Source organism: Ictalurus furcatus, chromosome 21 (genome assembly GCF_023375685.1).
Source record: "Ictalurus furcatus strain D&B chromosome 21, Billie_1.0, whole genome shotgun sequence".
In the NCBI taxonomy this organism is placed as follows: Eukaryota; Metazoa; Chordata; class Actinopteri; order Siluriformes; family Ictaluridae; genus Ictalurus; species Ictalurus furcatus.
Window position 1 is genome coordinate 14523948 of NC_071275.1, and position 18989 is coordinate 14542936.

The window sequence follows — 18989 nt, forward strand, 5'->3', positions numbered from 1 at the left end:
TACTGGTGACAGGGAGGGTGTATTATTTTGTTAGTCGTCATTTGGCAGCATTTCAGAGAGTTTTAGTTTCCTCTGGGAATGAGCCTTCCTCTTAGACGACGCCACGCGATTCACAGGTGGTGGCTTTCTGCCAGTTCTGCCTCTCACGCCACATCACATGTGCCTCCCACTTCACATTCCAGCTCGAGTCATGCCACCTGCCTTACTCTCTCACTGCCATCAGTTAAAAAATCCCTGCCAGCTTTATTAGATATCTGATCTCTTAACACTTCAGGCATTTAAAAAAATATATAAAAATATAATCAGTAACATAATCCAAGTATCACAATAGAGGGTATACATTGACGTCACTTTCCCACCGGTACACGTCCCCTCGGCCGGACTGAGTGGCAAAACATCCAGCACAATGGCTGGTTTTAATAGGGGAAGCTGTGAAAATGCCATTATGACTAATGAATATCAGCTTAAATTAAAGGCAGTTGGACTCGACAGTGACCCTTACAACTTGCTCAAGACGTTGACATTGGCATGTGGCCAGAAATCAGTTTTCCCAACATTTATATGTACCTGATTTGGACGCCGGGGAAATACACTAAGCAAAGCCTGAAGGCATACAAAAGCCTTGACGCTTGGTCCTAATTCAAGGCAGGATTTGTCAGAGAAATCAAAGTGACAATAACACCAATAAACATTCTGGTTGTATGTGGACTGATATGTACAAATATTTTTTAAGTTTATTCTATAATTTTATCTGGTAATCTAGCTAGTCCTAGTTTGATTGTAGCGAACACTGCTTCCACTTACTAACGTTATATATTTGTGAAGGTAAAACACAGAGAATGAATGAGCCCCCATTATTCATCAATGGAAATAATAGGCAGCGTTTAAACAGAAATATGTAGCAAATTATTCTTCATTGTACAACATGAACACCACGTTCCAAAAGAACTTGCACTGCTCCACTTAGTAAAAAAGGACTGAATGGTTTTTTGGCACTCTGTAAAAAAGAGAGTGCAGAGTTCTTGTTGAATCTGTTACAGTCGATCGCACAACAGCTTTTTCCCCATTTTAGATGCGTTTTTTTCAGTGTTTTCATTTCATGTATTCACTCTGTACACTAATGCTGCCAGTCAGTGTTTTTGCCACTCAGTGGGCGTGACCGCGGTGAGTACCGGCTACCGTGACCTCACGTACACACCCTCTATATGAATGTAATCTATATTATTTTTTATTACCTCAAGTTCAAATATGTAAATAAACTCAAGAGAAAAGCAATATGATCTAAAATACTATTTTAGAGCTTAAAAACATGTTCAATGTTTGGATTTGTTTTAAGGAAATCAGTAAATAAATGAATGAATAAAAGATCACTGTCCCTGGCGTGGGTAACATTACATCACAAAAGTTAGGGTGATCATATTTTGGTTTTCAAAAAGAGGGCACCTTTTTTTCTGTCTTAATAGTGTTCAAAACAGTGTTACTATGAATGCAGGCTTTAATACACTGAAAAAGACACACTATTAGCACTATTAGCATCACAGAAATGGATCGTACATTCCATTGAATGTCCATGGAATAAAATAAAATATTAGAGTATCTTCCATCATTTACACATTTGAATGGCCATGTAATACGAATGTGATAACATGAAATTAAAAATGACCTTATATGGCGGTGGGCATTGTTTCAACATTATTTACTGCTATTGTCAAACAACTGTTTGACGCCGTACACAACAGCACTTCACCTTCGCGCGTTCGCTGAGAGTAGGCTAATGGTTGAGAGTCAGGAAGTAGTTACTGCAAGTCTTTTATAATCGAGCAGTTGGTGTGTGAGAAGGCAGGAATTACAGAGAGTGGTTAAAGCAATGCAAACACATGATGCGCACACATGATGCAGTATTAGGCCATAAGCACATCACAATGAAATTAAAGCCGAAACTAAAAGCCAGACGTTTTATCAAATTTTGAAATCCCGGCTGGACGCGTTTTTAAGGTCTGAAAATGAGGACGTATGGTCACCCTAACAAAAGCGTTTCAGAGAACAATTTGTTCATTTCTAATAAATTAACTTTGTGCAAAGTTTATTTGCGCATGTGAGTCACGACTGGCAAGAGAGAACCAAAACTATAATCAAGCAGCTGTCTATATTATGTCAAAAGCAAAAATTTCTTGGCTTTTAAATGAAAAAAATTTCATTCTAATAGTATTCCCATTTTTTACCAAATGTATCCTGATTACGTAACGCAGATACATGTACTCCGTTACTCCCCAAGCCTGCTGATACAAGCATGCGCATGAGGACTCTGTGACCTTCCTGTGACGCAGTTGTTCGGAAGGCATGCACCCACCCACTGCAGTGTTTAACTGATGAGCAGCTGAACAACAAACAGAAGAAATGTATAACTGAAGAGCTCGCTTCCTCTGCTAGTAAAACCCACAGGCCTATTTATAATCCATTATTATTATGGTGTTCTAGAGCAGATTAGGGGTTTTATGGTTTTAAATTTTCACTGTATGGTTACCTGTAGTGCGTCCCAAATCGCACACTTATGCACTATTGTATGCCTTTTTGTATGGGATGATATGGTATTAATCGACTAAATACATGATAAAAATTTATTCTGAAATTTGTGTGCAAAGCGCTTCCTTGTATATCTAACAAAAACCATAAGGAAACATCCAGCCAACTAGCCATCCATTTTCTGTGCGGCTTATCCTACACTGGGTTGTGGGGAACCTGGAGCCTATCCCAGGGAACTCTGGGCACAAGACAGAAGACACCCTTGGTGGGGTGCCAACCCATCGCAGGCACAGTCTCTCTCACACACACACACACACACTCACATCATTCTCACACACACTGGACAATTTAGAGATGCCGATCTGCTTACAATGCAGGTCTTTGGACTGGGAGAGGAAACCGGAGTACCCGGAGGAAACACCCGAAGCACAGGGAGAACATGAAAAGGGCGGGAACTGAACCCCCTCCCCCCACCCTGGAGGTGAACATGCCTAACCACTAAACCACCTAAACATATCAAATACAGAGTAATCTTTCCAGACACGTGCACACATAGTACGTGAAAGGTTCCTGACATGATGGATTCACAGATATACTCTGCTGATGATTTATCCTTCCACTCAATGAAAAAGTAGTCTAATTTATATAGGAATTTACAAAGGTATATTTGAAGAATGACTTTTCTATAAAATCATGTTATAAGCTGAAAGAGAGAATGGTTGTAAGGAACCGTTGCAAGCTAAGCCAGGGCAAATGATTGAAATCTATCTAAAGTGTATTTTGAAAAATTCAGCAGTGATTTAGTTGTCTGATCATACACTGTGAGTAACCGTGGCACTGTAACAACCCAAGAGCAGATGCACTTTAGTGTTCTTACAGAGCAAAACATTACACTAACAAAGGATGTTGTGGCTATTACTGTGTGTTTACAAGAAAATAGCTGTATTTAATGCCGTATTGTTAGATTTAATGTTGTGTAATGTCTGATTGACACAATAAATAATCATTATTTACTCATCCTCACGCTTTAGTTTTCTTCTCTCTTTCACATGATCAATATCTCTCTAGCATCTGCCGTATGAGTCCCTAAATATGAGCCGTTACTATAGAAACAATAACACATTCGAGTACATGGGTCAATATCAATCATTCATGTTCCAGCTGGAGCTACTTTCCGAGCCGTGCTGTTTTTTTAAAAATATATGCACACAGGAATTCAGCCGCTCGGTGATAAGACAACAAAAATAAAAAGTTTGATACATTTAATGGCTACAAAAAAAATTTATTTTATTGAAAAAAAATGGTTTTGCAATTTTAAAATAAAGCTTAAAATTTCAGCTGCTTCCACTTGCTTCGCTATTATTTAAAAAACACAAACATACGATATCTCAGACAACTGTATTGTGACATTGTTTATCATCGTCATATCACCCAGCCCTAAATGATAATATCTATATCTCTGTAGCCGATGTACAAGTGGAACTGTTTGAAGAACCCGAGTCGACATAAACCAGCGTCTTGTCCAGCTTCGTTGTCTTAGAAACCCGGTTTTCATTTCCAGGAGTGTTGTGATCGATCACCTTACTGTATCACACAAACTGTGTTGTTTGTTTTTTTTTTGTTTTTTTTTTCTTGAGGTTGCAGAGCGACTACTTGTAGCTTTCCTGTACGAGTTTTGTCCTTGCTGGAGGAAGAAGCATGTCAGGACTTGTTAGACATGGAGTTCTTTTAGTATGTAATACAGTATCTGACTGCTAGTAGACTGCAATACTCAGCCATTTAACCTGAAGGGTAAATAATCTAAAGCTAACAGGTGTGAATCTACCATGAACAAAGGGTTTGCTTCAGGAACTGATTCAGTAGAGAGGACCGATGTGTTGTCACAGCAAATCGCCCACAACTTTGTCGCCCAATCCGTATGCAGCTCGTGCGAAACGTTGGCATCAGTGAAGTGATACCTTGTTAAAAATGACCGCAGCCTTTCAGTATGTGATGATGGTAGAATGCGAGAGGAAGAGACACAAAGACTGGTAGTGCCTGTCAAGCAGTGTGTGGATGACACTTTTATAAACACACATCCCAACACACTGCTTATGCTAGGTTTATTTTATTTATGCATAAATAAAGGGTGTAATAGGATCAGTGTGATAATGTTTTGTTTTTGTACTTTTTAATTAAAAAAGCCAGCTCTTGCTTTATACTTACTTAACCCCCCACCCCCATTTACAAATTTACAAAAAAAATTTGTAAATGTCGGGCATGTCAAAAAGCATAAAATTCTATATTATAAAATTGACTCGTCAGAAAATATGTCAAGTTCTCTTCAACCAGTGTGCCCCAGACAGACTTACTCAAGAGGTGCTAGTAACGCTGTTTCCATGCCACACTTGAGTTTGTTTATCTTAGACTGTGGGGTCAGTCATTACCGTAACAGAGTTGTGCAACTTGTTTTGTTCTCAATCGGTGGTATAAATTAGCTAGAACGCATCACCGTCAGGGTTCACTATGTCTGCTGTGTGTAGGCAGAACGACTCCACGGTTCACGCATGTCACGAGAACACAAATGTGATGAAGATTTCTTGATCGTTTGAAGGGTGAAGTTCCATTCAGCAAATCATCTGAAGTTGTGGGTCGCCAAGTACACGCTGAAGTGAAAAAACAGCGAGGGTGGAAAGTACCTGTCGGAGTACCTGATGATGTTATGCATCCGAGCTTGAGATTTTCATGAGCAGAATGAAAGGTTTGAGAAACCTGAAGATTTCATTAACAGTGAGTGAATGCTTTTGGGTTGATTTCAGTTTAGATGAGCGCCCCCTGCTGGACAGAGCTTCCACACTGGTGGGCATGGAGAGGAATCCCGAGTCCACTATGTTGGCGATTCAGAGAGATTCCCTGTGAAGGCCAGCGCTATGAGATTCTTTCCACTGCCTGTCATGAATAGCTGCGTGGTGTAGTATACCAAGCCTTTGTGTGTGCACCAGCAGATGAGCACTTTCTTATTATGGTAAAGGCTTGCTTACAAGTACTTCTTACTGTACTGAATGTACAAACATGAATGCTTATTGAAGGTAATGTAAAGTGAAGGTGGATTTTTTTTTTAATGTAACATAAAATAATGCACGAGTCTACAGGGTGTCTGAAAAGTCAGGAACCAATGGGAATGTGTTGAACAAATGCAGATTCACACATGTTGGGTGCTGCATCAGAAATCATGCAGTACCCTACTACACAGTAGACGAGAAGCAGAACACCAGAGGGGGAGTATGTCCAAATTCTCAGTAGGCGAGAAACAGTAGGTGATAAATACCCGGATGGCGTACTGCTTCCGGCGAGATTTTGCAATATGTAAATGATGGAAACTAGGATTGTCAAAAATCCCATAATGCAACGGGACTAGTGCGAAAGAGCTCAGAAAAAACTTGGCGGAAGGCAGTGCGTTAGCTCTTTATAAGTATTAAATCCTAGTTAAACAGGACTTGTTTAACAATGCCTGAATAAATTAACTTGTTAAAGGTTTAAACAAGAAACAGTTGTCACAGCATTGGAAAACCTGTGATCTCCATCATGCCTTAGCCGGACAAGCTAACGGCAACGGATTTACCTCAGCCTGTTAACCCAGCCCACTTTACATTACTAATTCAGTTAACTTTCCTGATGTTAGTGTAGTTGCTGTAATCTGGTGGTCCCTTGTAAGATTTTTGTGTTTTATGGTGATGTTGAGGTTTTGAGTGTAAAGGTGAACATGTAGAGCATATGTTGTAAATAACAAATATAAAATTAAGTATATAGGTAGCCTACACAAGGTATATAAAGTGCATCCCAAATTGCAGTCTTATGCTGTATTCTACACCATTTGTAGTATAAAGTTTGAGTAGTGTGTTCACACTGAAAATTACAACAAGTAGTGCACTTCAAGTACCTAGATGATGCACTTATTCAGCTTTCACATTACCGATTTTTCATGCTCTATTTCAGACTAAACTCCCAGTGTGAGAACCCCCCCCCCCTTTTTACTCTCATTGGTTCCTGACTTTTTGGATGGCCCTGTATAAATGCATGATGAGTGAGTATATGCAGAAGTTTCAAATAGAACAATTTAGGATTATTTCACAAATGAAATCACAAAATGATTATAATGCCATGGAAGCAGGGATGATCGACCACACCTCCGCTGCCACGTACGCCGCTTCTACTTCTGTAACTGACGCTAGACCACGCCCCCACTGCCTCAGATGCCTTTGTTGTATTATATACTGTAGATTAAAACGGTATCCTGGCAGTCATTCATTACATCCAGAGCGTGTGAGCGATGCGGGGCGGTGTGACGCTCTGCTCAATATTCTGCTCTGTGTTCACACTCTGCTCAGTCATTCATGACCCCAGCGAACACTCCACTCATGTTCTGCGAACGCTTTTTTAAATTCATTTGCTATTTTGTTTCAGCATGTCACAAAGTGCAGTTTGGGTTGAGCAAGCAGCCTGAGCGAGCGGAGCAGGAACTTAAGAAAGGTGCTCTCCACTCCTATGGAATGATCAGCACTTCGCTCCGTTCACATGCTCTGATTACATCGGTGTTCATTTCCTTGTTTAGTATTCACATTCTTCATCTTTAACTTCCTACTCTCTTTATATAAATGCTCTACATAGGCAAGGAAATATTGGGTTCACCAGCCTTTATAGTGCACTACATGTTCCACTTAGGAGTCTTCAGGTTCACCCAAACACAGATAACTGGCAGGTAAACTGTCATGTGACCTAAATCATGTGCTACTTTATAAACTTGATTGAAGACAGCATCAAGCCTGAGTCAGTCAATGTGTATCCCTGAATCTGATACAAAATGTTCTTTATGATGTATAAGATATGTTTGATACCAAATCAGATGTATTATTGCTTTAAAAAAAAAAGGCAAGCTATTGGCGTATGAAACGGATAGCACACAGGTGTAATGTTGGAGTTATTGGCTTTCTGTTTGTGTGATGATGAAAGAATAGTCTTGGTATTATTTCATATTATAGCTGCAACAACTAATCGATAATAATCTATTATGGAAATCGTCAACGGAACTCATTATCGATTAGCTGGTCTGTGCGTGGCACGGGGTGCATTTACTCATTGCATTACTTCTGTTCTGAAAACACGCATCGGAGATTACAGACCAAAGTTGTATCCCAAATGACAATAATATACACGAACACTGCACTATGTATGCTGTCGTCTAGTGTATGGGGTAAAGGGTAGTATCTTCTCTAATGGAACACAAGCATTTTTTTTACTAACCAAAAGTATAAGCTGCTTCCTACGATGGCACATGATGTCATACGCATGTAACGCGACATAATGCTGCTAGCTTTAGCAGAAAACCCAGTCAACGTTACCTTTTATGCCCAGCATAACCTCAGTCACCATCAAGACAGAGGCGTAATCAAGTGTAGAAGATTGTAACCTGCAAACTTTACAAAGCGGAACTTGTGTAGCACAGAAGCACGACAGTGATGCACAAGCACAAACTTATGTTTATGTCCAAAATGCTCCACTGTGTGCAAGGAATTGGGGAAACTGGTGCACGTTGCTTAATAGGTTCAGTTTAAATCAAGTTTATTGTCATTATTATACTGTATTTGCGTGCTTGCAGTATAACTTCTGTTGTTTATTATAACGGGAGCAATCTGTAAGTGATGTATTAGGAACGAGGCCGCGTTGCTCCTCACTCACAATGTAGACACTGTGATAAACAGTGTAGTAAACCGTGTAGCGCAAGTAAGGTCTGTAATGTTTAATTAAAATGGTACGATCAAAGTAAAACAATCTCTAAAGGCCGTGAGTAACGGAAACCACAAGATGCAGTGACGGGGAGATTTTATTATTAATTTAAGACTAGTTCAATTACCAGTGTTTGTGCATCCATAAATACTATTTTGTGTGTGTGTGTGTGTATATATGTGTGTATATATGTGTGTGTGTGTGTATATATATATATATATATATATATATATATATATATATATATATATATGTGTGTGTGTGTATATATATATACATATATATATATATATATATATATATATATATATATATATATATATATATATATATATATATATATATAATGTATATGTATGTATGTGGATTTTATTTTAAATAAACGAAAAAATGGTATTGAAATGTTTTTATCCAAAAATAAAAAAGATTTTAATTGAAAAATAATCAGCCAATTTAATCTCTTATGAAAATAATTAGTTGCCGTCCTGGTTCATGTACATGGCTGATATTCAATATTAATACATAGTTGACACCTACTGGTTATATTTTGAATTGCAACAACAAACGTTTAGAATTATGGGTAATTATGAGAATTTTTTTTCTGTTGTTTTAAGAACAAGTATTTAGAAACACTAACAGATATGTATAGCCTGTAAAATGGTGTTCAGGTCAGCCCAAGTTGGATGTGCATCGCATGTTTCATAAATATGCAAATATTTGTTGGTATGTTTTGTGCTTTTTTTATATCACCATGATAAAGGCATATCTTTAGCTGAAATGTACTAAATATGTATGATCACTGAAAACTGTACAGTTAATAAAATGTTAAACTTTATGCTTTTCTAATAATCTTATATTTAAAATATGTTTGCTATAAAACCACATACTGCAAATATGTCTTTGGAGAAATCTTATTAGGATGCACCAAACATCCACCTGCCAAAAAAAGGAAAAACAGCCAAAACTGAAAGAAAAAGCTGAATAAAAAAAAAGTTCCATAGTGTTTATTAAAATTACATTATTTACAAATCGCATCAAACATAATGGGAAGTAGATATAGTATCGGATCTGTTGCAGTGAAGCTGTTGTAACTGCTTTCAGATGAATGAAATGCTCTTGGTAAGGTAGTTGTAATTTGATACATTTGCATCAGTAATAGTTTACAGTAAACTGCGTCTAATATGGCAGCCTTGGACTTCATGTGGGCAAGTTATTGCCAGCTCAGTCTTCCCTTCCTGATTAGCACCATGTCTGTGTGCCATTTACATTCATACATACACTTCATCAAAGGCCATGTTTACAAGGACTGTTTTGTATCCACTGAGTTCGAGCCTTTGCTGCGTTGATCTTAACGAGAACGATGTGTTAAACTTTTGGAGTTGAACTTGTGAGAAAGAATTAGAATTAGTGTAATGTGTTTTCTGTTTATGAGACCAGTTACTGTGAAACAACTTGTTGAAATGGAGAGAATAAAGTTTTTATTTGCATTTCCTTCAGAATTGTGGAATTAATTATCCTTAATTTAAAAGAAGGCGTAAAAGGCAGAACTATCGGTATCATATCGGCCGATATTTCTCTGAATAATCGGTTATCGGTATTGGCTGAGAAATGTAGTATTGGTGCGTCTCTAGTTTAAATTGATTTCCGCCCACAAACATGGTTGTGACGAACCGGTAGCATGTATCAGTGTATGCACTGATATCCACTACTAAGGTCTCAAGTTCTGTTTTCGTAGTTGAATAAAAATAAAAATCTTATTGTTGCATTGTGTGCGCTATATAAAATAAGACCACCTTTAAAAGTGTTTTGTTTGTTTGTTTGTTTGTTTTTTTGTTTTTTGTTTTTTGTTTTTTAGCATGTTTTTGTTGAATTCAGTTCGAGCCAAGAATATTAATTTTCATGCATCACTATTTGTCACATCTCTACTTTTCCCCTTTGGTTTTCGGCTATCCTCTGAGTGATCCTTCAGCATGACAAACACTTCCAAAAGCTTCTCATGGATGAAGTATTGTGGAGGTCTTAAACCTTTCTCAATAAAAAGCACATAAAATGTAGAATTTACTCTCTGGGTATCTTGGCTTTGACTGTACAGTGTAGTAGTGTATGATTTTTGTGACCCAAAAAAGTCTAAACAAAGCATATCAAACTGAGAAGTTGTGAATGGAGAACAGGAAGTTGGCAAAAATTACTTACAGCTTTATCGCTGTAGTTTATAGCCACATCCTCTTATTTGAGCTATGAACAATGTAATAGTGCAGTGATGCTGAATACTGCTGTACTAATCTCTTTACTCTCATTTTACCATTAAAAAAAAATTAATTCAGTGACCTGAACCCTGTTCTTTAGTTTAAAACAGTATTTAAAAAGGTAGTGAGTAGCTCTTGACTTTAAAATGTTTTGCAACTGCTTTAATTATGTTTGTTGCATTATTAATTACAGACTTCTTCATAGCCCTCAAGCGGCTAATATGTCTCATCGTTTCGGAAATGTTTTTGTGTTCGTGATATTCTGAAGGACAACTGCTTGGAAACAGTGGCTTCATGAAGGTGTCCCATACCTCTTGTCCAGCATATTAGCAAGAAAGTAGGGTTGTCAAAAGTACAGGTACTGCGGTACCAAGTCGGTACTAAAAAGAAAAAAGTTGACGGTACCAGATGTTCCTAACCCTGGATAACTCTAGTAGCTTTAATAGTGATATACTTGAAGTACCGTATGGCATTTTTAAAAATACGTTTTTATGTTGATATTTAACTTTGTTAATAAAATAGTGTGTTGTTTAATTAGCATGTTTTTGTGTATTGGTACCGACTACTGAAATTTTGGTACCGTGACAACCCTACAAGAAAGCATTACTAAATCTACTCTGAAACATTAACAATTTGCGTAAATTTAATATTTTTTTATAATTAGAATAAACTAAAAGAATATTAAAGATACTGTCTTCTAGACATTTTGTCTGAGTTATTCAAGTGAGTTCAAGCAACCTATGTTTGACCTTCCTGGGCTTTACAGTGGATGAATGAATTTGCATTTTCATCATGACTGCTATATGAATCATAGTTAAATTAGGTTTCAGAGCACCGTTTGATTTTAACTATTGTTGAACCATTGTGAAACTTCAAATGGGAAGTAACCTGGCAAGTTCATCCAGTCACATTGCTGCGTGAGACTGGATCACTTTCATAAACGGTGCAGGGCCACGCCTAAGTACACTCGACGCCGAACACCAGATGACCAGACATGAAATCAGTTTCTCGAACTGCACACAGATTCAAGCAGATTTCAAGCTTGACCAGACATAACCAATCTCTAAATGAAAACAGACTGGGAACAGTGTGGGGGGAAAACAACTAAATCCCATAATTGTAGTTTGCCATGGAAACCTTTTGAAATGCTTGTTAGCTCAGTGTTGTACAGAGTTTCACTTCTCCTTGTGTGCTACCCCGCCTTTCCTGATTTAATTATAAAAGGGCACTAATAAAGGAAACATGTCACTGTAGCAGGGGTGGACATTTTCTAAGGCGGGCCACGGTGACCAAGTGCGTAGTGTAATGATGAGAAGTGTCCAAAAGGGGGAGCCAAAGCTACATATCATCTGAATGTTGTTCAAGAGATCAGTTTTTCATATTAGTCAACACTAGAATCGAAACTTGCTTCAGAACGCCTACTATTTTATAATAAAGTTTGCTTAAAGGTTCTAACCGCTCCAAATTAATATTACAGTGATGCATGATTCAATGGTGTGAATGCTATTTTATTGTTATTTATTATTTTTTTCAGTGGTGTGAATGGTTTATTGTTAATTATTTGAATGCTGTGTGCCAGGTTTTGGGAGCTTTGTGTCTGGGATTTGTTACCGAGCAGCTGCAGATTTTGCACACACAGTCTTCTGCACATTTACATTTAGTCTTAGCCACACAATTTTTCTGACATTTAAAAATAATAATAATTTTTAAATGTAATTGACTAGCCAAAGACTTTGAGAGCTCCTAAGCTTACCACTGTTCAAGTGCAAAATGCATTGTGCTTTACACATGTGATGCTTAATCACATTGAATTTTTGCTTGAAATTATGCATTTCTTTTAGAATTCATTAACACTTTCTACTGTAACCTAGCAAACTTGGCTAGCCAGTTTCTCACTTTCTTTTCTAGTCACATAACTGATGTATCATATGAACAGTCACTTCCACCATCTGCGAACTGAATGCACACGTTTGTTATCCAGCAGCACTTTATAAGGAAAATGTCTACCACTTGCCACATTTGCTATTGTTTTTGCGGTTAGTGTCAGAACACTTGTTAAATGATTGATTTCCTCTCTTCTGTAGATGCTGCAGGACTGTCCCAAAGCCAGGCGTGAGGTAGAGTTGCACTGGCGAGCATCACCCTGTACTCACATCGTGCGTATCATTGATGTATACGAGAACCTATACCAGAGCCGCAAGTGCTTACTCATCGTCATGGAGTGGTGAGTCATACGTCTGCCACAGTCTTACCTGTGTCTCTATCGCAATGAGTGAATGCACTGAAGACGTGCATCCCCCAACCCAAAGTGTGCCCGCTTGAGAGTCCACAATAATGAAATTTGAGTGCGTTCTTGACTGGCACACCGCTGATATTGATTCAGCATGGTCTTCCCGCTCAGTGCTCTATACCTCCACTGTGCAGTGCCTAATGACTGCAAGCCACTTTCATCTCCTATTGCAAGCAGTAAAGTAATTTTTTTATTATTGAATCATTTAGGTACCTGATTATCAATTCTGAACCAACTCATCTCTGGTGCCATGTTGCTGTCTGGAGGTTTCGCTGTGCTGTCTGCGTAAAACGAGTACTAGCAGATGTTTATAACCACCGATTTATAGTAAATGCATGATCTGGCACTGCTGTTAGCATAAGTGAGTTAGGGGAAAAAACAGGCCCCCTCGGTTTTAGCATATAGAAACGCATGTTTCCTGAGAGCGTGACCTCTTCTCCATATAGTACACACAACAAACAACATTAATTTGTCACGTACGCTTGTTTCACATGCTCTGAAGCGCCACGAATCGATCCATGTTAGCCTGCAAACTTTTGAACGGTGACGTACATGAGACGAGAAGCGGTGTTTTCTTGAAACCGTGCAAAGCTTTAAATTCAGTATGTTATTGTGAAACATCCTATTTCTGATTCGATCAAAAAAAGGGGGGTTATCTTTCATGTTCGTTGTATTTTCTTTCCCTTCCCCGCTTCTTTTCTGCAGTGATGTTTGATAGTACTGCACTTTTCCCTAGTGCCTACGAAGTGCAGACTTCATAACCTGCACATATAATGAGCTTTTAAATGCAATGAACACAAAATTCTCACAAGCTGTACCTGTCTCACTTCCCCCCCCCCCCTTTTTATATATATATTTTTATAAATATGACCTTTCTAGACTCTTGTACACTGAGGCGTATTGTAGTTTTTTTCAGTATCGCCTTACTTTCCTCAAATGTTTTGACACTTTTTGTTTCTTTTCCCGCTAGAGAAGGGAAGTGAAAAACAAGTATCACGCTTTATTAAGTCTTCGGTTTACCTTCTGTACAGTTCCCATGACAGGTGTTTTCTCCCAAGTCTGGTCATGTCTAGACACTGTACTCATTGTTTGAAGGACTACACAATGGTTGTGATGCATGGTTCCCTCCCTTATCCATTCCTTTGGAAATCTTTGGGACCGAGAGCGAGAGCCAGCATCTCATTAGACCACTTCATTTGAGTTTAGTCTGCAGTTAAAAAAATAAAATGAAATGAAGTTGTTCGCGCGCTCTCTCTCTCTCTCTCTCTCTCTCTCTCTCTCTCTCTCTCTCTCTGGTTTGCGGTTGCATGATAATGTGAGCATTTCTAGAAGAAATCAATGCAGAATAAGCATTTGTGTTAGTGTTGCGTCGTCCGTTCAGTGTTTAACGTGGAGAATGAAAATGCATCCAGTTGACTTTCAGTTCCCAACTTCCTTAATTATTCCTTGATAGAGAGTTACAAAATCGCTACGTTTTTATTAGCTTTAACCTGTTATTTATTAATCTAAAAACCCTAACTCTTGTGTTTAGATTCTGATTTTGAGAACCAGCTTTTACACGCTGTTCTTGATGACACATTCAGTAGGGTTTTGATGCAGTTAGTGTCCCTTCAGCATTCCCAATCATTTCCAGAGTGTTTTTTGAGGTGATCGGAGTTTTCTTCTCAGAGTAACGCCGGTTACTTAATGTCACACATTTCGCAACATGAAGCCTGTACGAAGGATATTCTCCCGCAGAGCGATGATGCATCATCACCAGGCATCCTTGCGCGATGGGGGATTGACCGTTGGGTTGACGGGTCCTCCCCCTTTGTGGGAGTTCTGTGGTTACCCCACTCCAAGGGCTTGTCATTATATGGCTGATTCATCATAAATTTACTGATAATGCAAACCCAGTTCAAAGGGAACAAGCAGAACTGGAAACCCCGATGCACAAGTTGCTCGCGTGAATTGACTCTTTAGCTTTCTTTTTTGGCTTTTTGCTTACATTTCATATATTTGAGGTACTCTGTCAGTTTCATAGTATTTTTTTTTATTGAGAACTCTAGTAATATTACTGTAGACAGAGTAATCTGAAGGTTACTGAGATTTTTTTTCTTCATGTGAAATTGACGGATGTGGCACATGTGGTTAAAAGGCATGTGCTGCATCTTTTAACCGTTTGTACGACATGGCAAAAATTTTACAAAAAAAAGAGAAAAAAAGCGAGCATAGATGATTACCCCTCAGTGGTTTTTCACAGGCTTCCATGAAGCCATCTATTACAGCTTCAAAAAGATTACAAGAAACCAAAGTCACGAGGTATGACAGGAACAGAATGTGCAGGTCAAAGGAACCAAGCAGCACACAGGTAGAAATGGAAACTGCAAACATTATCTTTTTAGTGCTTACACACATTTCCTCTGTGAGCTTGCTATAATACAATCATAAAACCTTTGATGTGGAAATTTACTTAAAAAATGTGGTCAAAAATGTTGTGCGCACCACTTTATATTCATTCTGTCTCTTTGATACAGACAAAATATAGGCACATGCCCAGGAGACTGTAGGTGTAGGATGTGGGTGCCCAGTTTCAGACCTGATTTCTTGACAGTTACCAGCTTTAGGAGGCATTTCTGAGCAAGGAAATGTCCACAATATACTGAAGTTTTGGCACCCTTCATGAATTGCAGGAAACAGCTTTCATATACATTGTGACTAATATTAAAAGTAATATGTTTGTAATATATAATAGGTCAGGGTGAAAACTCAGCCCCTTGGAGATGTTTTACTTTTTAAGTTTAAAATCATTCAACTAAAATTTGGATGCAGTGTTGGGGTCCTTTCATCTGATGATTTCTCCTGATGAGAGGTGAAGGGGCCTACTAGTTTTGTGAGCAATGCTGTTTTTCCTGGTAAATAAGATGCTTTTTGGCTCTCAGAGTCCGTATCGGTCTTTGAGATCTTTAGTCAGGAGCTCAGTAAGCTTGACTGAGATCAATGTCGCATTTTATAGGCTGATAAGGTGATACTGGTCCACTTCTAGCCATCTTTATTTCTATCCTGTGCCACCATAGATGTCATAGTATTAGGCAGTAGTTCTCAATCTGGGGTCCAAGGGTCCATGAAGCATAGCCATGGGGTCTATGACTTGTTTTGATTTGATTGTTTTGAGGTGGATAACCCACATTATGACAGGTATTATATTTAGGGGTGTTGGGAAATATTTTTTAGGAAAAATAAAAACTGAAATAACTTGCTTGCATAAGTATTTATGTAAGTAACCACCACACATTAATATGTCGATTCTTAATGTGCGTGCTTTACTTGAGAGGATGTGAATATGATCTGTAGTTCGCCTCTCGTCCTGAGATGCCGCCATCTTTCATGCTTTGAATTTTGAAAACGGTTTTTATTTCTTAAACATTTTCAATTTGTTAACGAGTTTCACAGTTGCACATTTACAGTGTTTTTATATATATATATTTTTAGTATTGTGCTTACCTTGTGTCCATTGTATGCACATTTATGATTTCGTTACAATGTTTGTTGCTCAAAGTAAAAGTAAAAAGTAATTAAACATAATTATGTGGCTCCAATTGTTAAAGTAAATGTGTATTTCAGTAATATAGCAAAGTAGGAGGGTTTCAGTTACCAGCATTTATATTAAAATATGGATTCCATGTCTGCAAAACTAACATTTTAAATGAAATATTGATAACTAATCGATATTGAATAGAATCAAAACCATTTAAATAAGAATCGAATCGAAATGCCAAATTGGTCACAATACCCAGCCCTAATATATAAAATCTCAGGTGTTGAAGATTGGGTGCCAGTAATTAGAACCTGCTTAGGGAGTGCAGGTGGAACCTGTCTTATTTATACTTCTCTCATATCTAGTGTCTTGTGTTCCTTTGTTATTGAGGTGTGTGTGAGTCATCATGCCAAGCTCTTAAGAGTTATGTAAGGCTTTCATAAAAAAAAAAAAAAAAAAGTTGTGGATGCCGGAGTCTGGCAAGAGATTTAAAAAGATCTGCAAATAATTTGAAATACATCATTCCATTGTAAGAAAAATCATCTACAAGTGGCACAGATTTCAAACGACTGCCCGTGAGTCCAGGACTGGCCGTCCCAGTGAATTCAGCAAATAGTACATGCAAGAAAACCCTAAAACTTCTTGCAACTGAAAGAATATTTTATGGAAGAGTGGACAAAAATTCCAGCAAGCCGATGTGAGAGACTGGTGGACAGTTATGCTATAAGCCTACAAGAAGTTATTTCTGCTAAAGTGGGCAATACTAGCTTCTGAGGCCAAGGGTGTACGTACTTTTTTCCACAGAAGAATATCACGTCTGTTGATATTTCTGTTGAATAAATGATTGAAAAGGCTCATTTTCCTTCTGGTTTTGTTCGAGTATATCAACTTTATTAATAGGCACTGTTTCAAAGATGATCAAATGTTTGCATGTAAAAATGTCAAAAAAGCAACAATATCTAAAGAGGTACTTATTTTTTCACATGTATAAGGTGATAGTACTAGTGATTAGGTACTTATTTTTTTCACACACACGAGAGAGAGGGGGAAAAAATGAATGTTTTATAGACTTTAAATATAAATGTTAATTATTGAATGTTACCCATGAGCTTATCTTTCTTTTCTGTTTAATATGCTAGCTGACTAAAAAGATTTAAGTTACTACTGAAAGTAGTGACGTGGTTTGTTCAGGGGTTTTTTTTTGTGAGGTTTTAGCAAAGTGTATCCGTATCCACATATTATACATTTCTTTCGTTGTGTCGGCTAAATGATGATTTCTTCTGAAACCGCCTGTTTTAAAGGATACTGGTGGAGAAAATGAGACTTACATTGCAAAGGTCATCAAGGATAAATCTTCACTACAATACTGCTGAGGCGTTTAATTCGTTTGAAGGCTATATTCAGGGCTATCTTTATTGCATTAGAGATAAAAGTAGCAAACCCCCAGTGAATCATATTTCTTTGTAAAATAAAATTAGTTTATAGGCAGTAGGCAAATTTACATTTATACATTTATTAAATTTATAAATTTAGTCATTTTTACTGCAGCATCTTGCAAGTTACTCGGTCTGATATTCATTAGTCATCTTGCTACATGTTGTGTCATTTATTTCTGTCTCTATTTGTCAATGAACTTTGGAGACTTGATGACCTCATTCATTTCTTCTTAACTGGCAGGCTTCCAAGAAGGGCAGCCCACCCAACCACCCCTGGGCTCACACTGTTGAGTGGTTTATGCATCTGAAAACCACAATGCATAAAGATGAGGATAAGTGTTGCACAGGAAAACACACCCATTGGTGTGTGCCAGATTTTATCTGCAGAGCTTACCTGGGTTTTCTTGTCTGCTTTGAACAGTTCTTTGAAAGTAAGGTCAAGAGCATTGTTCAACTATATTATTTCCCCTTTTAACAGTAAGAGGCAGGTCTATGAGATTTAGGGCTTTACTAGTCTGCTAGATTATGGACAACTTAATTACTGGCCTTAGAAGTAGCATGCAGCCAGATTCTTTTTTCTAGAAGAAGGGGAAAAAAAACCCAACAACAAAACATGTTTTCTGTTGAATTAATGCACCCTGTGGACAAAACATGCTAAAACATCATACAGCCCTCTTCATAGAAGAAACAGAAATTCAAAATCTCCAATTAACTTTGTATATGTGTATAGTCATCATTTTATATTTGGCCTCCTTTTTTCATTCTTTTTACTTTTTTTTTTCCTGCTGGTGTTGAGTGGCTGAGAAGGTCAGTCCAGACTTCTCTATCCATGGCCACAGCTTCTCCTGGAAGATCCCCACATGTTGTCAAACCAGCTGTGTGATATAATCTCTCCAGCAGGTCCTGGGTTTCCCTGGTTTGTCTGATCATCGGGACATTCCTAATACAGCTCTAGCAGGAGCCAGATGAACCTATTTGACAGATGTATATGCTATAATTAAGATTAGAGGCAGTGTTCTTGTGAATAACATCATGACCATGAAATGACATTCTGTGTGATGTTCTATCACACAGGCTTCTATACACTTGTATACAAGGTAAAAAAAAAACAACAACTTAATAAGCAGAGAAACTACAACAATTGTTTAAAATATGTAGTTTTTATATCAGCAATTTTTTATTGGTCTGGAACAAAGTAACTGTGCACAGTAGTT

At 37.9% G+C, this 18989-nt stretch overlaps 1 protein-coding gene across 2 annotated transcripts in view; it reads left to right on the plus strand.

Moving 5' to 3' along the window:
• Window positions 1-18989, plus strand: part of mapkapk2a (MAPK activated protein kinase 2a) — a 55687-nt gene that overhangs the window by 22475 nt on the left and 14223 nt on the right. For both annotated transcript variants that reach the window (XM_053652542.1, XM_053652541.1), the window contains exon 2: window positions 12617-12756. In XM_053652542.1, coding sequence (XP_053508517.1) covers window positions 12617-12756 — 140 coding nt within the window. The remainder of the gene's footprint in view (window positions 1-12616; window positions 12757-18989) is intronic.